The sequence below is a fragment of the Excalfactoria chinensis genome, chromosome 16 (genome assembly GCF_039878825.1).
Source record: "Excalfactoria chinensis isolate bCotChi1 chromosome 16, bCotChi1.hap2, whole genome shotgun sequence".
NCBI classification, from domain to species: Eukaryota; Metazoa; Chordata; class Aves; order Galliformes; family Phasianidae; genus Excalfactoria; species Excalfactoria chinensis.
In genome coordinates, this window is record NC_092840.1 from 6461677 (window position 1) to 6486674 (window position 24998).

The following is a 24998-nucleotide window of genomic DNA, read 5'->3' on the forward strand; positions in this document are numbered from 1 at the left end:
GCACCGCAGCCCATGGTGGATGTGGGTGATGCCTTTCTGTGCCCTGCTGCTGTCGCTGACCCAGGGGAAGCAATGAGGGAAGGGAAAAGAGCAGTTCAAACCTGACGCACCAGAACTCTTCAACTCAGGCTTCCAAATCAGTTATTGCATCGTTTTTATTTTCTAAATGCAGCTTCTTGTCAGCCACTTAGTTCTACAAGTTTCTGTCATCAAACCACCAACCACATTAGCAATCATTTGGCTATACTGGAGTGGGTGGTTTCTTCCAGTGCTTGTAACTGTACAGGAGCAGCTTTGTCTGAAGCTCTGACACGGTTGGATTCTCTCGTGAGACTGAAGAGCTGGACACACAAAGCAGCACAGCAACAGGACGTACAAAACGAAATGACCCAACTTTGCATCCTCCATTTCAGAACGACCAGAAACAGGTACAGTCAGTTTCCATTAAGCCCACTTGCCTAACAAACGTAGGATGCTTTCATAACAGAATCAAACTTCATTCTAAAGCTAGACACAGCTCGACACCGTGCCAAATACACACTTAACTTCCAGGGCAGCCCACGTTAGTCTTAAATTCATTCACATTACTAGAGAACTTGTGAGCTCTGCGTCTTGCCGAGATCCTCTTCTGTGTCGCTGGCTGTTGCTAAACTATGGAAGGTGTGACTGCTGGCGTCCTCCTTACAAGAAACTGCTCCAAAGAACATCGAATGAAACTGGGAAATGTAACAATGACAGGAGTAAGGCACGGCGTGTGAAACAGGGTTAGAGGGCTAATTATCTCTGAAGATTGGGACTACGCGTAGTGATCAGCTTCTAAATGCCATCTCAGGTATGTCACTGCTTTATTGTAGAATGTAGATGCATTTGGGAGGATCCTTACCTTGTGATAAGGAGACTCTGCTTGCAGCGCTGCTTGCTCATCTGTTTCCATTACAGCTGTTCTTTCCATGCCCGCAGTATCTCTGTAGGAGGCCGTGGGAACGTTTCTGACCTGTTTTGCCAAGGGACTTGCAGGTGCCCCCGATGCTCTGCTCTGTGCATGTCCGTTCTGTCGTGGCTTTTTGGAAGCACTGCCATCCTCACTGATGGATTCGTCCACGCGTGTCTTTGAGCTGAATCAGAGGGAACAGGTCACATCTGTAACGTCCCTCTGTTAGGATGCCTTTAGGCGCTACAGCTTTAGATTAGCTTCAAACAACCCCTCTGACTGCAGCAAAGCCCCATAGAGATAAAGCTGCCAGGAGCATGGAGTGCTCTCCTTGCACCAGAAGTTTCCTGCTGTTGGTGTTATCAAGAAATGGTGCTCAGACTCTCAGCTGATGGGGTAATTGTGGTCTAACTGTGATGCTTTGTCTGCATCTCAAACTATTTCAATCGTTTTCTGAACAGTTTTCCTATGAATAAGGGCTCCATCATGAGCTCAATGATTACGAACACCCTGCATTACGAACACCCTGCATTAGGAACACCCTTCATGTCACTTAGCAGGAAAACTTTAAACTCAGTTGTTTCAGCCTGCTAAGCCGGTCTGCCTCCCTCCCCCACCTCTGCAGCCCACTGTTACCTTTCCTGCAGCTGTGAGATGCACGCAGGCTCCTGGGAAGCCGTCTCGCTTCTGAGGTCAGACAGCGTAGCCAAAATAAAGCTGGCTTCCAGCACCATGTCCTCAATGCTGAAAGCAACTGGTCTAAACGCAAACAGCCACATACAGGGGTCTATGTTAAATGCTTCGTGCACAATGAGAAACTACCTAACCCTGTACTGCAGACTAGTTATAAACAGAACTTTGAGCCCGACGTGAATATCTTACTGTTACAGTTAAATGCTCGAGTAACCTGCAGATAAAAACTGACAGTGTGGTTGTATCTCAACAGTTCCCACAGGCAGCTGCAGAACATACTTCCCAGGCACGTCAAAATGGATCGAGACAGGAACACTGGTAGCTTCTGAAAACGCCAGCAGTCCCTGAAAAGGAGGGGTGAGAGGTTCAGCATCAAAAGTGGAAGAAGAGTCATGTTAGAATGCAGCTCTTGTTTATTGGCAAAAAAAACGTGGTCTACTTTAAAGGGAAAAAGGCTACTGCTGCTTGATCAGTTTCTGCCTCCTCTGCCTGGAGCTGTGCAGGTAGAATTAGTGTGGCCACGATGCTTAGTGTGGTAGCATTAATGTTATCTCAGCACTGGGTGGTTGGGGTTTTGTTGTTTCAAAAGTTTCTTTTTCCTTTCAAAAGCTGCTGTGAAGGACTGTGCAGCATCCTGAAGGTCCTTTCTAAAGCCAGTCCTCAGCCAGCTGGTGATTTAGCGCTGCTGGCCAGCAGGCCTAGTGGAACAGCTGAGCCGGGATCAACCTTCTGTGTTACCCAGGTCGAATTAATGGAAAACAACAAACTCTGGACGTACCCTCAGTTCTCTAAGGCAAAACGTCACTTCGGAATCAACTCCAACTTGAAAGTAGTCAAATTCATCTGGATTCAGCTGTATTTCAGTAACCATTGTCTTAGGAAAGTCTGTTGGAAATAACAAGGCTGGAGTGAAACCTCAACAATACGCTTATAATGATTTTTTACATTGGCAGCATCTCAATAACTGAGCTGTCACAGGGGCTAACAGTAGAAGATATCCAGCTTATTTACATTGATTTTTGTATTTAGGTAAAACAAAAAACCCTGAAATGATTTACAGCTGCTCTGTGGATCTACGTGGCTTTTAACAGAGCTTATTTTGTATTCCATGACGTGCTGTAAGCCCAGCGCTGCTGTCAGCCTTGTCAGTCTGCTCTCCTACAGCCACCACTGCTGCTGCCACTTCTGGAAGACATTTGGGAAGACCAACAGCAGCGTGACTTGAACAGATGGATCACAATCGTTGGCAACCTTCAGAGGACCACAAAAGAGGCCTGAGGTTATTTGTCTTAAACTGCCATTTTTTCCCCTGGTATTATGTAAGTGACAATGGAAAAGAAGCTCTTCAGCATCAGGTGCTGCTTAGAGTCATTCAACTGCTTGTTAGTTATTATCAGGTGTGTGACAATCAGAGTGCCATCATGTATCACAGTCTCAGAGGCAGTCAGAGCTCCTGTCCGGCTCTTCTCCACTGCCCGGCTGCTGAGCAGCACTACCAGAAGGTCCCACGTTTCTGTTTCTTTGCTCAGCAGTTTCTATTTCTCAGCCCCCAACACACCCACTGCACGCTCAGATGTACCCGTGTGACGTTCTTAAAGCTGTAGAAACAAATGATGCCAACTTCTACGAGGCAGAGCCATCACCTGCAGATGGAAACAAGTCTCAACAGCTGCCACCTCCTTGGAAATGACACCTGAACGTGGAACACAATCCATCACCAGATAATGCGCTCAGAGGATGTGTTTTGTTTCAGTGTGTTCAGGACATTTGCTGCAGGCAGTACTTTGCATCGCATGCGACAGAACAAAAGCAAAACAGCCCTCATTCCTCCTTCCTCTTCTGCCAGTGACACCAGGAAAGTACTTGCAAACCCCAAGTGCTCTGAAGGATGTTAAACCCAAAGGATGGCAGGACGGCACAGCAGCGTTCCTTTGTGTTTTGTGTTTCCTTACCAGTGTCCTCCTCAGTGTAACTCCTGAAGCAAACCCTGGTTGGAGTGACTGATAAGGTGATTTCTTCTTGACCCGTTGGAAAGTGAACCATTATATCAGCCAGCAGCCTACAAAGATGAATTTAGCATTAAAATGACTTTACACGGGACAAGTTATTGTCTAGCAATGGCAAAGGTGTGGATTCACATCATGCACTATGTGCTCCTTGAGCTCTGCAGCAGGATTAATGGCAGAACAGTCCCTGTTCCTGAAGCTACTGTGTGAAATATCCAATATTAGGACAAGGGATTTAGCAGCAATTCACCATTTCTGAGTGTGGGCCCTACTCAGATGTTGGTTATGTCAGTGACTGCTGGAGCAGCACCATCCTCTGGATTATTATTGTTTTCTTCCCCAGAACAAACCATGTGAATGTGCATTACCTGCAGTGGGCTCTGAGGACATTTGGACACATGTGCTTTGCAAAAACAGCCTGCAATGGGTCGCATTCTTGAAAAGCCAGATTATGTGTTTTCACAACTCCTAGGTATAAAATAGATGAATGAAAATCAGTGCTGCTCTGGACGTCTATCTTTTTTACTATTACTTGCTCTTCCAAGACATCTCAACAAAGGAAATAAGCGACTGACTCCAGCTGTGTAGCAATATCTCACCCACAAACAGAAAACCAAATTCTGATGCCCTCCTCCACCTCCCTTCATCCTCTTTGTTATTTCCTCAAGGCTCTGTCATTTTTCAGAACCCACAGCAACTGACTTAACAGCAACAGATGCAGGAAGAAAACCTCTGATATCTAATTGTTACAGTAAATGAAATGGCAGTGGAGTACAAAAGGCAATTAACAAGTACACGTCATTACTGACCAGATGAAAGTCAGTCTGAGAGATGGTTAGAACTGCTTTTTAGCAAGGCGATGTCACAATGTAAATTACGATGTGAAGAACTGAGAGTGTTTGTCACAATGTCCCTTCAGTAACATTCAGTTAATGATCACACCTGGTCCTGCTGTCAGAGACTGCTGCTGTTTCTGGATCCAGTCTACGTACAACGTACCATTTCTGCAGAGGAGCTGAAAAGTTATGTGGTGATCTTTAGCATTTGTGTAAATGTTGCATTTCTCCACGTGCTTTTCCAGCACCTTCACACATCTGAATATAGGAAGAACTGACTGAAAGAAAAACGACAAACAATTGGTGCAGAGGTTACTCACAAAGACATTTTGCAGCGTTATTTCTCTCATCTCATGCAGTTGATCCCAAGCTCCTGCTTTATGACTGCTCTGTAAGCACAGTGCAGGCTGCTGGTGTTGATCTCTGTTGCCCTCACCCACCCACAGCCCTGTTTGCAGAACAACGTGTCGATGCTCTCTAGCTCATGCTGTTCTTAAAGGCTACAGGGGAAACCCTCAACAGACAGAAACACAGCGTTCCTTCAGCCTGAAATGAAGCTGGTTCAGACTTTGGAATCTGTAAGGCACAGCTCAGGACTACACCTTTTAAACAATAAAACACGAACACTCCCTTCTGCAGAACTGCTCAGGAGCCCTTCAGTTTAGAGCAACCTGCATGCCCTCCTCCCCTACAGCAAAGCTGTGTGTAACAGTGTGTTAAAATATACCTTAATGATCAATTTGCACGCAAGTGACAACTGTTTTTCTTTCTGACAGGGCAGAGACACAGCTGTGCAGCAGTAATGTTGAAAAAACATGGATGAGAAGAAGACGTAAGCATACGCTGACCGAGAAGAATTCACTGATCTTAAGGCAAGCTGAAAATAAATGCAAAGTCATTTATTAACTCTGAGCTGTTTCATATTGAGCCTTTAACAAAAAAGCCATCTCTGGACCTCCAGCATGGTGCCTCCAATAGCACACCTAAGCCACAACACCTTTATGTGTGTGCACCTCCAAACAAATCCAGATGTATCACTTCTACTGCCATGTTCAGACTCATCCCCTTCGTTATTACCAGTCAGAAGTTCTGGCCATAATGCAGACATAGGAACCCAATGCAGGGGTGTGTAAGTGTGTGAGCTAAGCCTTGAAGTGCAGATTACCCAACCGCTTGCAAGTTGTATTTGAGGTATGGGAAGGACTCGGAGCCTGCTCTAAAACAATCCATGAGATACACAAATAAACAGGCACTTCTAGTGCCTAAACAACATCCCATTTACAAGCAGTATCTCCACTTCTCGTGCACCAGCCCCACAGCATGTTGAGCTCATTGCTTTTAATTAAGAAAGCTCTAGAGAGAAACCCAATTCTGAGGGAAGTGGTGTCTGATTAACAGGAGCCATTCTTCCTGCTGAGTCACACCAGGACAAAAACATGTCGTTTAAAGGCAATTTCTGGTGAGGTGCAACACACCAACCTTCTGATTTGTGACAATGAGAGCAAAACCCTTGGTATTAATCCGGATGTCCTGGACGAGCTTCAGCCTGGGTAACTGAAACCCCAGGAGTATCAGGGGCAGAGCAATGGCCCTCAGGTAATTATGCTATCATCTGCATAATTACAACCACAGAAAACATGGCATTTGTCCACGCTGGAAGTGGAGGGAGGAAACTGAGAACGCAGCTCAGACTGAATCGGACCTGCAGTAAAAACCACCACCACAAACAGCATTTCCAACAAAGCCTTTATGCTGACAGTCGATCCAATGCACTTACACCTCTGTCTATGGGGTCAAAGCAGAACTCGTCGCTAACCCGCGCCATGGCGTGCAGGGCTCTGCCAAACACTGTCAGGGAAAGAAAACGGCACGAGATGCATTTCAGGTCAATTGACAAACAAGTTACACCTCGTCACTTTCCCCAGAACAATTTAAGAGGAAACGTGAGATATTTCCCACGCTTTTCCAAAAGAAATGATGGTGTGTGGGGGGGAAAACAGCGCTCTTGTTCAGTGTCACCAACAGCTCCGTGTTTCCACCTGCTCCATAGCAGCACTTTGGTGGGCAGCTGTACAACCCAACGCCAGCACAAAGGATCTCACCGTGATGGCTCAAAACGCTGCTCTGCTCAGCAATATCACTTTGCAGACGGCCACAAGATCGAACAAGCAGAAATACAGGCGTAGCCCTGAGAAGCCCACACAGAACCTGCCCTCAGGTTTTACCACAAGCTCGGAGCTCTGTGAGGGGTGCTCACAGCACAGTGCTATCTATGAGCACAACGGCTCCTCTGCCCCCAGCACCGCTGTTGCAGCCTGGCCCCACTCGTGGAAGGCTCTTGGCTCCGTCCCGACGTGCCACCGCCTCCCCTGAGGCGACAGGTACCTCTGAGCTGCATCCCCCCAATGGCGCACTGCATGGCGGCCCGGCCCGCGCCTTCTCTCCTCACAGAAAAGGCGGGAAAGCACACTCAGAACCAAAAGACCCGGATGGAACCGCCCGACAAACGCGTTTCACACTCTTTTGGCCCCACGGTAGGAGCCGTAGCGAAGGGGGAGGTATAACGGAGGCCTGACTTCCGGAAGAGACGGCCTGACTTCCGGGAGCTGCTTAGCGGGCCGTGCGGAGCGGAGCGGGATGGTGAGGAGCGGCCCGTTACCTCAGGGCGGCGATGGCGGCGGGGAGGAGGAGACCGGACCGAGGGAGATGGAGCCGGGGGGGGGGGGTGGGGATGGCCGCGCTCAGGGAACCGTGTGGTGTTTTTTTTGTTGTTGTTCTTTTTAATTTCATTTTATTTTCGTTTTGTTTTAATGGTTTGACGCCGCTTATCATAACCATCGACACGATCCATTCGTTACGACCCGCCTATTCATTTGGCTCTGTTTTTCTTTTCTGTTGCTTTCCTTGGTTTAACACTGATCACGCCTCGCCTTGTTTCCCATTCCCTTGTCTGCAATCAACTCCTCCGCCCGCTCAGGCCGGGCACAGAGTAAGTTCCGTCCCGGCGCTGCTCACATCCCTCAGCTCCGGGTGTAACACGCTGCGGTGCCGTTCGTTCTGTTGCTGTACCCTCCAGGCCGGGCTTCTCATTGCGTTTATAGCGGTTGGAATGAGCAGAGCAGCTTTTGTAACCATCAGAGCAGCTGCTGAGTGCCGCCTCAACCAGAATCACTTGCAACCCAGCAGTGATGCCAATAGCTTGGAGAGCTATTGAAGGGCCTTAAAGAACGTTTGGCTTTGTAGTTCTGCCCTGTAGTTGCCTTTAGTCTGTAGGCTGAAATGCTCTGGTGTTGTTTTATTCATGTTTTCAACCGTGTGGATTTCCTGATGGCACCGAGACGTTCTCAATTAAAAATAGAGGGGGGAAAAAAGCTCCCAGAGCCTCCCAAGAGCTCCGTGCCTCCTCAGGTGGCTGCTGCCATAAAGGCAGCTGCGTGGCCTCAAAACGTCAAGTAAAAGCAGATGTTACAAAGGGATGGATGTTGTTACTGCTGCAGACATAGATCTCTATGGATACAGGCTGTGTCTATTTACAAACAGTTCAGATTGCTGCCAATTTAGGAGTTGTCTTTGTAATGAGATGTTCTGACTGGAAGATGAGCTATTGGGAACTGCCTAACAAAGCTTTTCAATTGGAAGATAAACTCTGTTAACAGGGAGGTATTTACCAAGGCAATGGGGGTGACCGTCTCTAAATCCAGTGGGTTTAATGTCGTAGCATTACTCCCCGTACTGCATAGAGCTTTCCACGCCCTTCTTGCAAAATTAATTTATTGCTACTTTGCTTACGTTAATTATTTTCTTTATGAGCAGAATTAAGGCTGTAGTTTAACGTTACACATCTTAATCTGGTTGCGTAATTTTGAAGTCCCCCCCCCATTAAATTTACATTCTCATTGCATCTGTAGAACTGAAACAGAGCACATAGAGCTGCCAATAGAAGCACTGCATGCAGTAGTCCAGGTTATCTTCTCTGCAGTGTTCTGAGGGGTTTCGTGCTCTGTTTTATTACCTCTTTATTTTGTTAGTCTCACTATCCTACGATACAGGTTCAGAACAAGCTTCCCGTTCTGGTTAACTATTAACACATGTGACAAATTTACTTGTTTGTTTGCTTTTGTTATGTTTCCTTATAAGAATACTGATGTTTCCTAAAGTAGAAGGACGCAGTTCTGTTATACTTCTCCGTGACTTTCAGCAACAAAATGACAAAGCCTCTACAGAGGTTTGCAAGGCTTTCCTCTTGGTAGCGTTCATTATTAGTAAGGGCCCCCGTTTTCACTGAAATACGGAAATATTCCTTTATTTCATTCTTATTTTAGTAGCTTTTATATCAAAATACAGTTGGGAAACAGAAGAAAATGTCGTGGTGCTTTCCGTTACCTATTGATTCTCACCTCAAGTATCTGTAATGGTTTTTCTTTCCTGGTAAGTTGGTGTTAGTATTAGGAGACCTTCACATTCCGCATCGATGCAACAGCCTCCCGGCCAAGTTCAAAAAGCTGCTTGTTCCAGGGAAGATCCAGCACATCCTCTGCACGGGAAACCTCTGCACCAAGGACACTTATGACTACCTCAAGACCCTGGCTGGGGATGTTCATGTTGTCAGAGGGGACTTTGATGAGGTAGTGACCTCTTTTGGTGGTGGTATTTTGTGTTCAGCTTTTACGTAAAGGAAGTAGTTGAGTTACCTGTGCTTTTAAGTAGACAAAAAAGTGGGCAATCTGAGCTTATTTAATACTAAGAGTGAAAAGTAAACTGAGGAAAAAGGTTGGGGTTCCTATTAATGTGAATTGCACGGTCAGTATGGTGGTCAGTGTGAATAAAACTGAACTGGGGACCGAGCTAAGGCTAAGAGGAACCAGGATCTCCAGTTGTCAGCTCCTCTGAAGTTCCTGGTATCCTTACCAAGCTCATAAAAGCAGCAGTGTGGCTCCCATTCTGGGGCAGTAGAACCAATCAGACTGTCTTGAATCTGTACATCTGACCAGTCTGTGGGGCTTGTTTAGCTTATTTTCCTTCTGTTTCTTTTACTTTTTAGAACCTGAATTATCCTGAACAGAAAGTTGTAACTGTTGGACAGTTCAAGATTGGTCTGATTCACGGCCACCAGGTCATTCCTTGGGGTGATATGGCCAGCCTGGCGCTGCTACAGAGGCAGTTTGATGTGGACATCCTCATTTCAGGCCATACGCACAAATTTGAGGCATTTGAACATGAAAACAAGTTCTATATCAATCCAGGATCAGCTACAGGAGCTTATCATGCCTTAGAGAAGTAAGTAAAGCATGAGAAACAGCTGTGGGGCATTTTCTTTTTGACAGGAAAACTCACTGTTAAGGTTAACATTTACTAAAGGTTACATCTTTAAATGTGGAGCAGCAGGGAGGGCTCGTTGTCCTTGCTAAGGCTTCTGGACTGAAGCAGACGACTGAAATCCGTAAAGCTCCAGCTCTGATGTACTGTGCTTAGAAAACTCAGATCGGTTTTCTTCTGGAGTGATTCTTGCTAAGAAGTCTGACAGCGAGATGCCATTAAGGTTATTATATACACACCCTCCGTTCATATGATTTCTTTTTTCCCTTCTTTCTAGCAACATCATTCCGTCGTTTGTGCTGATGGATATCCAGGCTTCCACAGTGGTCACGTACGTCTATCAGCTAATTGGAGACGATGTGAAAGTAGAAAGAATCGAGTACAAAAAATCTTAAAATATATTTCCTTCTGTGGCATTTTTACTGTCTCATTCCAGAGCTGCATGTTACTACGATCCTTGGCTGCTTGTTTACAGACCTACACTTAATGTTTAACAGCTTAACAGTGTAACATCTCAGTAATAGCTTTAAAACATTGTTTTCTTCTTTTCTCTGTATGAATTGATTTGTAAAATATGTCACTAACTGTTGAAGTGCAGTTCCTTCACGTTGTCATAAATCCCCCTTCATAGAGAAACAAAGCTTTATGAACTGTTGAAGAAACAGCAGTAGTAGGAACAGGAGTAGTAATTTCACTGTAGGAAACTGAACCTGAGTCTTTGTAATACTCAGAGCACTGCCGTGCTTTAGGGAAGGACAGTCTCATTAAATCTGTGAACAGTGATGAGCTTTCCTTTATTTATGGCTTATATTTGATATCGAGTCTACCCACTTTGCTCTGTGTAAACAGGTGTTAAATAATGTAATTCCATACAGCACTTGTACTGCTGCCGAGGGCTGAAAAGTTGAAAGACTGGGGCTTGTGTCTTCTAGTCTCAGGTACCTGCAGGGAACTGAATGTATTTTAACAGCTGTTACTTCTTATGGCTGCTGATTTTCCAGTATAAATAAAGTTGTCTCTGCACAATGTCTAGGGTTTAGAATGGTGGCCTGTTTCCTTTGCTTGTGTTGTCCTTGGCAGTAAAAGAAATGGTAGTGGAATGTTTGTGCAGAAGGCTGTGCTGTAGCTGTCACAAAGGTTTGTGTGAAACAGATGAGTTATGCATGAAACCTCAAGGATCAGCTAGAACCTTTAGTTCTGTGTCATTAACTTTGGCTAAAAACCTTAATTCTATTTGAAATAAACCTGCTTTGCTTACAAAAAGACCCAGTGTTTGAGCCTGGTAACTCAGGACGCTTTGGTTAACTGCTGTTTCGTGCAGTGAAATTCATGCTCCTTGAATTCTGCATGTCTACAGCAGGAAAAACATCACCAGCTTTTCTTGACGAATCTCTCTGTACATCAAAGCTGATAAAAGATTCTAAGTTCAATTTTCATATTGAAGTTGGTTTATTTGCGCTCTCTGTAATTAAAATCACAATTGCTCTGTATATTTTACATGAAGCTGTCTGTAAACTATATTATACACGAAGCACAATGCTTCCAGTTTAAAACTTGATCACAATTATATAAAGTTATCTTTGTATGAACGAAATTAGCGACCCTTACAGCAGGCTCCAACATAGAGAAATAATACAGAAGGAAATGAAATGAATTCTTCTTAAAGTGCAGAATATGAGCATTGCTATTGTGTGGAAATAGGAACTCCTGCTGTAAATCTCACTTCTTGTTTTACAAGGGAACAGACTAGAACAGATTAAAAAACAACAAAAAAAGATGTGGAAAGCTGGAGCCAGCTTTTGGTAAAAGAGCAGTCAGGTTTTAGTTCAGTGTTCACTTAACCACTATGTGCATTGTGAATGCATAACACTTATCTCGCCAGCAGAGGGAGAAAAGACTGAGGGTAAATCAAGACTTCATAGATGACAGTTCTTGTACACAGGTCTCCTGTGGTCCATTCAGGTACATCTGGAGGGTAAGAGGACAGGAGGAGAAAGGTTTAGAAAATAGGATACAATGTGAGGCTTGTGAAAGGGCTTGAAAGCGTGAGGTTTATCACTGCTCAGATTTGATTCAAGTAAAATGTGTTTGAATCAATGAAGGGATTTTATTACATAGAATATATTTTACTCAAGAATCAGCTAACAAAAGTATTTTTGCTAGAAGTTGAGTGGAAGTCCCAGATTAGAAAAAAGTGCTGTATGAGGTACAAAAGTGGTTTATTTTACCTTCAGAAGATCAGAGGAGGATTTATCTAGCAGAGTAGGGTTTCCATATTTCTCTTGATACTCTCGAATCAGGGCTGCTGCATCCTCAGTGCTGTGGGAGGGAAGTTTATCAACTTTGTCAACAGAAATTCTCTAAAAAGCCAAGAATTTAGGCCATACACACTAAACCATAAACCAAAGTAGGACTCAGCAGTTCTGAGGTCAGACAAGTCCCATCATTTTCTGGTGGTGGAAATCTAAAGCAAAGGAGAGATTCAGGTTTTGTAAGCAATGCATCACCTGTTCTTTAACCTACCAGTTCTTGTTGGCAAAATAATCCACCAGTTCTTTCATTCGATGAGTGCTCATCAGCTGTTGCTTCACCAGTGGAAAATACTTTGTTTTCAAGAACTTTTCATATAGCTTCTCATTTATGATGCTGTCCAAAATCAAAGATCTAATCTGTAGATTTAAGTTTCAGCAATGGGGAAATATTAATATTTTCTACATCAAAAAATGATAATCTTTGAATGAATAAAAGAAACCCACCAGGTTTTTCTTTTTGGACCTCCCATAATGCTTAATTATTACTTTTACAATGCTGAAAAATGGCAGATATTCTGAAGGCTGATTTTAGATTCAGATGTGGAGTTAATTAGAAGCTTGCCTTTCAGAAGGTGATGCACAGTAAGACAGGAGAGTGCAGTTCCATAAATCACTTGATATCTCTGCTTAGAACATGTCTTAGAATACTGAAGCAGTGCTGCTGCAAACAGTGCTGTCCAACCAATAGGGACAGTCTAAGAAAGCACTGTGTGCATGCATGTGTATATTTACATACATAAAATACGAATCCAGTTGCACAACAATAAGAAGAATGCAAATTGTAAATGAATTAAATCTTGTTTACTTACCTGAGAAGCGAAAGCCACTACTTCTCCAGTGTTCATATGCTCATCTATTTGTTGCAGCACAGTTTCAGTATTACACGTTGACAAGAAAGCCTTGTAAAAACAAAACAATAAATAAAAAGTTATTCCTATTGCTTTTAACGATTGTTCACGTGTTCATATGAGTGGATGGTGATAGGACAAGGGGGAATGGATTTAAACTACAACAGGGGAGGTTTGGGTTGGATATTAGGGGGAAGTTTTTCACACGGATGGTGGTGATGCACTGAACAGGTTGCCCAAGGAGGCTGTGGATGCCCCATCCGTGGAGGCTGTCAGGGCCAGGCTGGATGTGGCTCTGGGCAGCCTGGTCTGCTGGTTGGTGACCCTGCACACAGCAGGGGGTTGAAACTAGATGAGCACTGTGGGCCTTTTCAACCCAGGTCTTTCTACGATTCTATAACTTAAAAAGTTATTTTCATGTAGAGGTTACAGGTTTTTTGACTCATTGGCAGCAGACTAGATTTTCTTACGCTGGAACTGTGGTTTGGAGATTTTTCTGACCTTAACTATACTGAAGGAAAATCTAAGAACTTAAGATGCCATTTTGCTCAAGATGGATACAAGAACAGCCTTTAATGCTTTACCTGGAAGAATGATGCAGGGCATAAATTAATGGAAAGAAAGAACAGAAAGGAAACTAAGTAAATGTATGGGGATTGCAAGGTCATGGCCTGAACCAGTGATTGAGTACCAGGTGAGAAGGCGTGGCTAACCCAGGGCACACAGCTGTAAGCAATGGACCCAGGATCCACCCCTCCTCACTCTCATTGAAGTGTCAGCAGCAGCAGAAGCAGGGTCTCTACTTGGAGCTCTCCCGTTCTGGAGACCTTGCTGACCTTCAGAAAGAGTAAGTCACTTCTCCTTGTATTGTCTTCTGAATTGTATCTTGATAAATACCTTTATGAGCATGTTTGTGCCCTGGTAGAAAGCAATACTGCTGCCTTCCCTTGCTCCGTAAAGCTTTATTCTCATCGTTTGTAAAACAGAAAGTTTACAGCAGAATTTGCCTATTGAGCGTCATTATTAGCAGGATTCAGTAGGTACAGTCTGCTGTTGAATTAGCCCTCAGCAATTAGGAATGTTGTCAGTAGCTTTGTATGCAGCTTTGGTGTATGTCTTGTGTAAGTTTCTGTGGTTTTTCCTTTGATGTGGACTGAGCACCGTAAGTGAATATTTCATGTTAAGGAACCTAAAACTTGGATGCATGTTTTCAGGGTGTAAATGTGTGAGTCAGCCACTAAAAGCTATCTGCTAAACCCTCCCAGGATGTACTCTCTAACTCAACCAAGGCAGTTCTATGGCAAAGCTGCTGGGAGTTTGAGGTAGTGGCCTCTAGGGTTGGGAGGCTTCTAACAGCTGATGGCAGTGATAGGCTGCTGTTAGTCTAAAACTGCTGTCTTTCAGTCTCTGCTGAACATAACACACGTAAGAGGCATTTCCCTTGTTGCAATATGAAACTTCTTTACCTGAATTTGCTGCTCCCGCTTCTCAGACTGAGGAATCAGCATCAGGCATCCCAAGGCAAAAGCTGGAAGGTCCAACTGTGAGTATTGTTTAGCTATTCCAATGACATCCAAATCAGCCAGTACAGGACACCTTCAGCAGAAGATGAGGAAGGAAGTTCTCAGCCATGCTACATATAAATAGATGGCTCAGTACTGACAACAGAACCACCTGAGAATTTTAAGCCAGATAAAACACTTACTTGAGCAGAATCACAAAACACTCACGGCATTCCTCTATCTGTTTAGGACTTGGTGGACATGAAGCTAAGGGATAAAGAAGCCATGATAAAGTAAATCATTTAAGTTACTATACAAGCATGATAGCTAATAATCCTACCTGTGAGAAATGGTGATAAAACCACACTTCGCCAAGCTCGACTGAAGCTGGGAATCTACAGACAGCAAAATACTCAGATTACAATGTTGCTTATTTATTTACTATGCTTGTGAACACAGACATCTTGACCCATTGCAGGTGGAAGGTAATGCGTTTTCTTTTTGTACTGGATGAACCATTCTTTAACATTGCTTTCCTCACCCTGTAGTCTAAGATCTTGCTATATTTTGACTGATAGTTATTCTGTTCAGCTTTAAAAACCACCAGAATAAGTGTTTACTGACCACAGTGCAAAATACACTGTGCTAATCAGTCATTAATAACTAAACTCATTTGCATATTGCAGTGTCACAAGATAATTCAAAAGGCATCTTTTCATGCACAACACCCCTTTGGGTTGATGGCTACCATTTGCTTGTATGTACAAATGTGAAGTTAAACTCCTGCTCAGGGAAGAAGAGTAGGAGCCACAGAGTATTTGCTTACCTGCCATAATGAATGAATCCCAGTAATCGCTATCAGAACTTTCCTAAGATAATGAATCTGAAACAAAAGTAATCCATTATAAAATGCTACATTGTTTTTAAAGATTTGTCAGTGATGTGCAGAACTGTGTTAGGTTTGTTGTCTGCAGGATGTCAGCTTAGAGTTCCTCAAGGCACTTTTGCTCCTGTGGGAGAAGTGATGTGCCTTAATTAAGCTATCACTAGCAGCAGTGGTAGATGCTGTCTCAGTGAATACCTACAACTTCAGGATTACCTGAATACCTACAACATTAGGATATCATCTTTGCTATTAAGTGCAAAACTCTTATTAGACTAAAGCTAGCTTGAACATCTGCTTTTGATATACTGACGTTGCCAGGTACATCTAGTACTTCCTTAGGTTGTAGCACTGCCTTTGATTGTCAATATGTAAATAAGATTGTGAGTGACAAAAATCAGGATTATTATCATAATAGATTAATCATAGAGGTAATATTTTTTTGAGCATAGGTGTGTGTTTATGTGAAAATATATATATAAATATGCATATTGCATTGTAAAGTTGTAATGATATGAAGTTATCATCATAGGGCTTATTCTTGCCATCTGAAAGGCCAAAAAATAACCAAAAAAACAAGCCAAACAAAAAAGCCAGAACAACTTAAGATCAAAGCAATGTTAAAAGACAAATTTCTCAAAGCTTCATTGGTCCAGAGCCAAACAACCTCAGTTGTAAATTATAGATACATATATAAATCTTAAGCTTGCTGTAGCTATCACATCCCATAGAAATCAGTAACTAAAAGAAGGCTTTTTCTTACCTTCATGCTTAAGAATTTTATGCTTAAAAATTCCTTACCATATTGAAACCAAGAAGTTTCTGTAGTAGGCCATTCCACAGCTGGAAATCATATACTTTATATTGTAGACAGAGCTCAGTCACCAGCCTGACAGCCTAAAGGAGAGAAAGGACACAGTGTGTTCTAGCAAATACTCACCTTCACGATCTTCAAATCTTTACTGTTTTCCAGTGTAATTTTTAGATTCTGCTGGCATTATAGGAACCTTTAACTGCTGGAATATTTCAACCAAGCCATGCTGAAAATTATTATACGTATAGGAAGAGAATTAAATAAGAACAGCAAAACTAAACAAGTACATTTATGCTTGACAAGCGTAATTTTTTGTCATATACTATAATCTACCTGGAAATCTCATTTACCTGCCCTTTGTAAATTGCAAAGGATCTAAAAAGCATACCGTGGGTTCATGGCTGTGATTCTTCCATAGCCCCTTAATCATTCCTTCCTTAGGGCTCTTGTTAAATGATTCATAGGTATATGGAATATTCAAGACTTCAAACTCTGACAGGTAAATTAAGCATTTTAGAAAATTCCTGTAAAAATTCACAAAAAAACCCCACAAGCTAATGGTTAATATCACATTCCAGTAGGTGCCCCTAACCCTAAACTGCCAACATGGAACTGTATGTATTCTGGATATCTTTTATGGAATTTAGCTGTGTTGTGTATTTACAAAGAAATAACATTCTTGTGGGATTTTGGTCTAACTTTGCAGGGGACTGTCTTTGCAAGATGTCCAGTTTTGATCTTTAAAAGGATAATTTAGTCTTGAAGTGAGCTATTCAAGAGCAGAATCTGAACAGTCCTAAATATATAAAGAAAATATTTCTGTGCCAATTCAAATAACTGCAGTTCATGAAAATGGAACAAAATATTTTCTATGTAATATCAGGTTTACAGATTAGGCATCTAATATACAGGACTGCATTATAGTGAATTTTAAATATGTAATCATGCTCTTCCAAAATACGTTTTAAGAGCTCAAAGGGGAAATAAAACAGATTCTTCAAATATAATTTCTTTCCAAAGTCTGCTAAAGACTAATAATGCATTGCTATTAAGGAAGACCTAAAGGAAAAATTCATCTTACTTTACTTTATTAATGGGCTTCTTGAAGAGTGATTCCACAGTGTTGGTATCTGCCAAGTAAAGCAGACACTTAAGTGCTCTGCTCCTGTGTGCAAACGTCAGCTGATTAACACCAATGGGCTGGGGGGATGCAAAAAAAAGAGTGAAAAGTGAAATGAACAACTGGCTGAGCAACAAGAAAGCAGCTCGTGTTGTAGGATTTTTCTAAGATTTCTGGCAGAAATGTGCTTTTATACTACCTAGCTGAGGTTGACTGCCACCTTCCAAGAACACTGCTAAACCGGTTCTCTCCTAGATGTAAGGCTATTAATGCAGGCAAGAAAATATTTGTGATACTAAAAATCACAAATATCTCCAGTAATGATAAAAGGTTAAATTTGTATTAGAAGATTTTCCCTCTGTTTAAATTACACCCGAAGTGACATAAAATATTGTTATATTGGTTTGAAGTGCATTCTAGAAAATGCTTAATGAAGCCATATTCACGTAATATTAACAATAAACTTAGAAAACCTGGAGTTCAAGGGCTGCTCTTGGCAGTCGATAGCAACACTCAAGGAACACCACAGCTCTGCTCTAAAGGCAGCATATGGAGGTAGAGAATCACAGAGCTCACACAAATCATCTGCAGCTTTCAGGATGAACCAATGCAGTTTGGCAGATGATACTTGATTTTAATTACAGATAAAAATGTAATAAATAGCATCTGAAACTAGGATTTAAAAACTTACAGATGTGGCAGATGTTGTAATTGCAAACAGCATTCTTGAGCTATAATCCATTGGGTGTGACTGAAGTAGATATATAACCCTGCAAAAATGAACTGCTTTTAATATGAGAACAGCGTAGCTACTGAAATGCAATGAATTGTTTCTCGTTCAAATTTAAATATACCTCTGTCAAAAAGAGTTTGAGGATAAGAGGTCTGAAGGAACATGGAAAGTAAACCTCCAAATAATTCATAAAACTACTCTTAAAATAACTGTATCTATAAATTACTGCCAATCATGTTTCACTACAGAATCAGTATTGATGTCACCAGAAAACAAAAAGACGTGCATGACGTTACCTTCCGGAGAGCAAAAGAAACTATGCTTCTTCTGACAACTGGAAGTAATTATTTTTCAGTCTGCCTTAAAAAGTAGCTCTTGCACTAACAAAGTAGCAGAGCTGGAAGTGTTTGGGGGTAGCTATGTCTCCTCTGCAGCTCTGTGTCTTAGTATTTACTAATCAATAAAGCAAACTCCATTTATATGGTAGGAAAGAGCACTTGCTTTTTAGAATGTCAGTATTTCTGCCCTAAATTTGTTTAATCACCACTGCTAATACGAATTCTCTCTTACCAGAGGCTGCAGATTAAATTCTGGATCACATGCCATGTTAGGTTTCTTGAAAAAGCCAGATAATTTGCAAGTTAAGAATAATTCACTGTTACATACAAAACAAAGCCTGTACCTTCGGAGTTCTTCATTTTCCTGCGCGTCTGTAAAGATTTCTTGAGTTTTCTTTAAAGAGACATAAGAAAAGAGTTTTGAAAATTATCTGAATTGTGAACTGTTAGGATAAATAGCTGGGTTATCCTTTTATGACAGGGTTTAAGCAAGCTGGGCACCCCTGCTAATGTAGCCAAGTGAAGGAATTTTGATTTTATCATTTCTTTATTTATTTAATAGCATGCTTGGCAGTCAACACTATTCTCCAGTCCCTCCCCTTGTTAACTGGCATTTCCAAGCAATGTTTTTTCCCTGCTCTTCCTACAAAGCTGTATGTCTCATAGGCAGCAATTAACTCTCTGTCTGCTGAGTTGCAATGGGATAGAATTCTTTGTCTTGGTAACTAAGAAGTCCTTTACTTCCTTTGCCTGGTGATACAGCATTAGTGCAACATCAAAAATGAGATTTTAATCTCCAGACTGATTAAAGATTTCAATTGGTTCTCACTAGAGGGTGACTTGCAATGACACAAAAATGGCATTAAAACTGTTAGAATTCTGAATTCAGGTGCAGCTTAAATAGATTAATGTGTATTAAGGGTGAATCATTCAAAAAAAAACCTCAGGTTTTTGCACAAGTGAATAAACAGACACATTCTATGTCACCAGATGTTTATCTTCAAAACCAAATCTTCAGAGATGACTTACTTCTGAGGGCAGAGCAGTTGGACACAGCCACTTATTCAGCAGCTTATTCAAAATTTTGTTCATATCCAAGTTGTTAATTTCAGCTATCTCCTTAGCTGCCATATGGATATCTACATAAACAGAGAAGATACGTTAACAGGCTAGTATGACTTTGCCTAGTGCTCTTTGTAAACAACAATTATTTGCACCTTTTGAAACTAGATTATGCACATACTTACCTGGATAATCTCGACCTGTTGGATTTTGGATTCTTTGGTCTATACTGTGGTGTTCATATAGTAAACTGATAAGGTTTGCTGGTTTTGCAATAGACTTTAAATACTCTGCAGTGTTCAGCTTGTAGGTTATTAGAACGCTTTCTGTTGCTGATCTCTTATACTGCATATGTAACTTCTTCTGTAAGATTTCTGCTTTTTCGTGTGATTCATCCTTTAGGAAAACCATAGTTTTATATTAATAAAAGAAACAAACTTTTTTTAATTTCTTCTCAGCAATTCTATACAGAGCTTGATATTCATAAGCAAGGATGAGATTCTCATTTACCCTGTCCTACAAACCATGAAATATCAGCTCAAGGATGAAGAGCCAATGCAGACTTATATACATACGCTCCTACAAACACCTAAAGAGTCTTAGAACACGTAAAACAAATTAAAAATGCCACTAATCTCACAACTGGAACAGGCTAGCTCTGATTCTCCTACAGCAAATACTCATAATGGGAGAAACCACACCTCATTCTTCCTTAAATTTGCATATTTGTTGGTCCAACCTCCAAGAACTGCAAGTTTAATTTTTGCTACCTTGTGAACAGAAGGATGAGGTTCCCCTGAGAAGTTGCTTAAGCAGGAACTCCCCAGAAATATAGTACCTTTCATATGAGGGCTTGTTATGATACAATAAATATATTGCTATTCAAAACACCAAGAGACAGAAAGTGAACGTGAATACCTTACTATAAAAATCAAGAAAAGAATCTTTGCAAGAAGTTTGCTGTTACCTTAGCTGTAAGATTCTTAAGCCATCTCTCAGCTAGACGGAGACAGAATTTCAGCGCCTGAATCTGGTCAGGACCTTTGGTTTAAAAAAAAAAAAAGGGGGGAAAATAAGTGAAACGAGTCCTCATGAATCTCCTTTACTGTATACAGAATATCTGTTTAAACCTCTTATTTGTTTCTTTTAAGCTATCTAAAAGATTAGGAGAGCTCTTGTTCCTAAAGAGCAACAAAATTATCTATTCAGATTCTGTGAAGGGAGAAGCTAGCTTGAACTTGGCTGAAATATTTGCTTCTGCAGGCCAACTTGTCTGGCAGAACACGATATGTGGTGGAAAGCTAAATGTTAAAGAACTTTAAGCAAGACAGCATAACTTAAGAGGAAAGAAAGGGAAGTATTTAACAGTGATACTGGGTTATACAAAGAGTGTCATTCTAGCCTTTTCAGAGTCTGATGTAGGAGAAAAATGTGGTTCTGTTCACCAGCTTCCCCAGGAAGTATCCAAGAATACTATTCTGTGTTTGATTACAGCCTAGCTTTTCTTTTCTTAAATCTATTCTCCTACTATCACTACTTCTCCTATCAAGTCATCAGATATGCACCTTACCTGTGGGAAATTCATGTGCCATCTTATGAGCCATAGCTACAGCCCACTCTGGATTAATTATAGACAGTAGATATGACTGAATTGTCTGCACAGTCTTAGTCGTTTCCTTGTTAACAACTGATGTATACCCAGTGTTTCTCATTTCAAGTATTTTTGGTTTCAGTTTTTTTTGGAAGACATGCTGAGCTGCAGACATGTGTAAGGTATCCAGTGAAACCTAGAAAAGCATTAAAGAAGACTCTGTTGTCAGAGTGTTTACAATGAGACCAAATTCGCACAAAAGACTGAAGAACAATTTCTACTTTCTTTCATGTAGAGGCAAAAAAGGAGAATTTAGAAACAAATCCTTTCTAAGATTCAACTTTACCTTCATTAGTTTGGAAATCAACAGAAGTGTTGGAAAAGATTCCTCACTGAGCTCTGCAGCTGCAAGGCAGAAAAAAACAAAAACACTTATGGCAGTGTCACAGTCCTCCTGCAGCTTCATCTAGGAAATTAAACACTTGCAGTGTTAAGCGCAGGCCTCCACTAAGAGTGAAGGAATGCAAATTTAATTAGGTACTCTGACTGAATTCTGCATTGTGTGTATTATTTCGGCTCAAGCCAGCTACCTGAGAGCACAATCGTGTTCAGAAGCACTTGGGAAGATAACTGTATTAGTAAGGAAAATACGGTTAATATAAATATGAACTTGAAGTGAAACTTCAAAGTTCACAGTTATCAGAGGCAATCATACATATATAAAGCCAGGAAGAATACTGAACATACATATAATGTTCCAGAAACACTGTGCAGTTCTGAAGAATATCAAATGAAAGGGTAGTCTGGTTTCAGACGCTGGAGATAAAGGAATCATGTGCTCTGAAACATATTGGTGTTCCAGGTCCACAGGCAGGGAAATTCTTTTATATGACTCCAAATGCTTGAGAAGGCTCAAAGCCTATGGGGGACAAATAAAAAAAGCCATAAGACTACTCTATTCCCTCTTATAAAAAAAAGTCTAAGACAGGAGATGCATATAATAGATATCTAAGTATTATAAGTATATACATGAGGAGTTGTTACATGTCTGTACAGTTTTTATCCCTGCTATGAATTATTGTTGAGAAGCTGCTTGAGATCAGTAGTTATGAATTTTATATTCTGAATGACAGCTGCATAGTTAGCATAATTCCATTAATTTCAACAGATTGTTGAGTAACTACACTAGTAAATAGGGGAAAACAAGAGAACAGAATATCAAAGCCATTGTCAAGTTAACAGCATCATATTTGGACATACCTGATTCAGCTGAATATTGGTATTCCTTTCGTCAGCGTTCTGTATCGCTTTCAAGACAATTTCGATAGTTTCATAGTCGTAAGGATCAAGCTGTTCAAAATAATGACCTATTTTATAAGATCTTGCATGATTTGTCTTACAAATCATGAAACTGAGTTGATCCTTTTCAATTTAAATATATCAATATAACACTGAAAAAAGAATGTAAGCATCATTCTCTAGAACAAAAAACCTCCACTTCATGATACTAAATCACTTCCCCCAGCCCTCCCCCCCCCAAAAAAAATCAAGGTATTACATATAGAGAACAGATATACTCCTTTTGCCCCTATCTACTTCCAGCATAGGGCTTTGACATAGTTTCAGTATGGTATGTTTATTCTTTTCAGAAGGAGCATGGCTTTTTTGTTTTTGTAGGGTTTTTTTTTGTTAGTTTCTATTTTTTTACCTTGTACAATATCCCACTGAGACTGGTGACCAGATCGTTTGTGCTTTTCAGTAGAGGAATTATTTCGAGCACTCTAGCCAGTAATGTGCAATGAGATTGCTTCTCACTGTATTCTGCAGAGTCATCTTCAACGTGATTTCTATTAGCATTCTTGAGAAGAAGTGTTTCAATGCGAAGCTGCAGTGCGGCATCACTGTCCAGCATGAAAGTTCTAGGAGAAAGCAATGTTATTTTTATTTGTAACCTCTGATGTCATCATGATTTCCTTATGACCAAATTCACCAGAGACCAGTAAGCATTCTGTTTCATGCTAATTTTTTTCTTAAGAACTGTTTAGATACTACGTACATCCATACCTGCTTAAACTACAATAGATTTCTGCAGGCATGATTATTATTACAGCAGCAATTAAATAGAATAGATTTGACTCAAATATTACCTGCAGTAATTCAGTATGAGATCTGTGCCTACTTCTGGATTTTGTACAAGAGCTCTTATGAGTTCCTTCTTCCTTATTGGTGGTTGTCTAAATACAGTCTCAAAAGAAATCTACGGATAAAGTAAAAATGTCATCATCTTCCCAAAGAAGTCTTTTGTACTATATCAGGACTAATTCCTTACACAGTCAACCTTTTTGTTTTAATTTAGTGTCAAGCCAGGGATTTTTAGATCAGGAAAAAACAGAACGTTTGTTGGCTATGCTCTGTGCCCAATAATGTTCAGGCACTTAAAATTCCTTTAAGCACACTCAATTATTACATTGTTCATTTTTTGAGCTTTACTTAAATAAGGAGGCAGAATGGATAAAATAATAAAAAAAAAAAACCTAAATTTCCTTACTTTTGAATAGCAAATAATCTAAAAGCAACAAGGGCTATGTATCAGAATATCTCGACTTTTCATCAGCTATTAAAATTCTAAAATAATAGATAAAAATCAAACTCACACCAAATTTACCAAGTTGAATGCCCCATTCTGCATCAGTAATCAGTTCTCGGAATTTGTTTTCTTCTGTTGCTTCACCATATTGGGTAGCAAGCTGTGCTCCAACCAGAGCTACTGACTTAAAGGAATGGGAAGGGAAATAGAAATAGAGTAAATAATCTGAAAGCTGGGAATTGTAAGACCTAAATTCTTAGAGTAGCTTAAAACAATTCACAGATGATTACATAACTGTGTAAGTTAGAAACAATCCTTACAGATCATGTTAGGATCCCCTCACCTTCTGAGTTGGCAGTTGAAAACTACTTTAAAATTCAGGTTTTATCTCAAAAATAGTTTGCTAGTACTGTGCTACTGTAAGTGTAATGAATACGCTTATCCTCCATTATGTTTTAATTTATTTGTTCCATTTGTGCAAATTGCAGTTAGAGAATGATTCCTCCAAAACACTGGAGGTGTGAGTTAGAATGGCTTAGGAAAAAACAATAAAACAAAGCATTTTTATACTTTTTCAGGCTTCGGAATAAGTCATGGTTAGGTAACCTAATGCCTGGACTTGCACTGTGACAACTGTTCACAGCAACTCTCTGTGCACAGTTTTATCATGTGGCAAACAGATTGATATTAAGAGAGAGAAAATAATTCTAACAGCCATACGAAATTGCTGACATCTTGAGGGATCTCTAAAACATTCTGTATATACTACAGAAATATGTTGTCTTGAGAATTTACCAGAACTTTTCTGTAATTTTGCCATGTGTTGTTGATGACACCCCAAAGCTTATTGAACATATCTTCTCTGGGCAGAATAGTGCAGTACCCCAGTGCCAGGCTCTGATCTATGAGACGACAGTTGAACACCTGTGTTTTGAAAAAAATGAAGTTAAACCTTAAGATTTAATTTAGACCTATTTAAACAAAAGGTGCCTTGAGCCTTTAAGTTGGGGTTTAAGAAAAGTAAGAATAATAAGATTTTTATTCTAGGATTTTTAGATCTAAAAACACTGAAGGCTGGTCTAGAAGTTACTGCTCTTTGTCAGAACTTCCTTAGAAGACAGTGCGTTGTACATTTTACAGATTGCTTAAAAAAAAAAAAAACAACAACAAAACAACTTCCCTTCAGCTAGAAGAAGTATGAAGACCTAAAATGAACCTAAGATTGAAAACAGCTTTTATTATAATGTAGGGTGCTTTAAAGGCTCCCAAAGAGATCACGCTCTCCCTGTATATAACCTTTCAAGCAGAGCAACAGGCATATAGTCCAAAAGCCACAGTTCATAAGAGGCTGAAATACATAAGGTTTACAACACGTTCCTGCCAGCAAGGAGGTATCAGTTCAAAGTCTGTTCTGTAACACGTGTCC

The 24998-nt window shown here is 40.8% G+C and overlaps 3 protein-coding genes across 4 annotated transcripts in view; 1 reads left to right on the forward strand and 2 right to left on the reverse strand.

The window, feature by feature from the left end:
- Positions 1-264: 264 nt before the first annotated feature.
- On the reverse strand, positions 265-6919 carry RAD9B (RAD9 checkpoint clamp component B). Its single transcript, XM_072350938.1, has 11 exons — positions 6852-6919; positions 6244-6314; positions 5194-5343; positions 4630-4744; positions 3999-4098; positions 3577-3683; positions 2403-2509; positions 1904-1968; positions 1568-1690; positions 884-1115; positions 265-716 (listed from the first exon to the last, which is right to left on the reverse strand). Exons 1-11 carry the CDS (start codon positions 6883-6885, stop codon positions 588-590), a joined length of 1233 nt encoding a protein of 410 aa, XP_072207039.1. The 5' UTR covers positions 6886-6919; the 3' UTR covers positions 265-587.
- Positions 6920-6966: 47 nt separating this feature from the next.
- VPS29 (VPS29 retromer complex component) lies at positions 6967-10812 on the forward strand. 2 transcript variants are annotated; one of them, XM_072350940.1, is made up of 4 exons: positions 6967-7106; positions 8900-9091; positions 9508-9743; positions 10060-10812. In XM_072350940.1, exons 1-4 carry the CDS (start codon positions 7104-7106, stop codon positions 10175-10177), a joined length of 549 nt encoding a protein of 182 aa, XP_072207041.1. In that variant the 5' UTR covers positions 6967-7103; the 3' UTR covers positions 10178-10812. The 2 variants fall into 2 exon arrangements, with proteins under 2 accessions (XP_072207041.1, XP_072207040.1); XM_072350939.1 differs by lacking the exon at positions 6967-7106 and adding an exon at positions 7115-7455.
- A 140-nt stretch (positions 10813-10952) lies between these two features.
- KNTC1 (kinetochore associated 1) overlaps positions 10953-24998 on the reverse strand; it is a 32461-nt gene continuing 18415 nt past the window's right edge. Inside the window, exons 41-64 of the mRNA XM_072350941.1 lie at positions 24368-24496; positions 23640-23756; positions 23133-23242; positions 22694-22904; positions 22246-22335; positions 21733-21904; positions 21332-21390; positions 20965-21181; positions 20362-20435; positions 19580-19790; positions 19362-19471; positions 18677-18726; positions 17953-18031; positions 17223-17341; positions 16530-16665; positions 16129-16224; positions 15271-15327; positions 14785-14839; positions 14648-14711; positions 14409-14538; positions 12904-12993; positions 12306-12451; positions 12011-12101; positions 10953-11750 (exon numbers count right to left, since the gene is read on the reverse strand). Of these exons, the coding sequence (XP_072207042.1) occupies positions 11691-11750; positions 12011-12101; positions 12306-12451; positions 12904-12993; positions 14409-14538; positions 14648-14711; positions 14785-14839; positions 15271-15327; positions 16129-16224; positions 16530-16665; positions 17223-17341; positions 17953-18031; positions 18677-18726; positions 19362-19471; positions 19580-19790; positions 20362-20435; positions 20965-21181; positions 21332-21390; positions 21733-21904; positions 22246-22335; positions 22694-22904; positions 23133-23242; positions 23640-23756; positions 24368-24496 (2673 nt within the window). The 3' untranslated portion in view covers positions 10953-11690. The remainder of the gene's footprint in view (positions 11751-12010; positions 12102-12305; positions 12452-12903; positions 12994-14408; positions 14539-14647; positions 14712-14784; positions 14840-15270; positions 15328-16128; positions 16225-16529; positions 16666-17222; positions 17342-17952; positions 18032-18676; positions 18727-19361; positions 19472-19579; positions 19791-20361; positions 20436-20964; positions 21182-21331; positions 21391-21732; positions 21905-22245; positions 22336-22693; positions 22905-23132; positions 23243-23639; positions 23757-24367; positions 24497-24998) is intronic.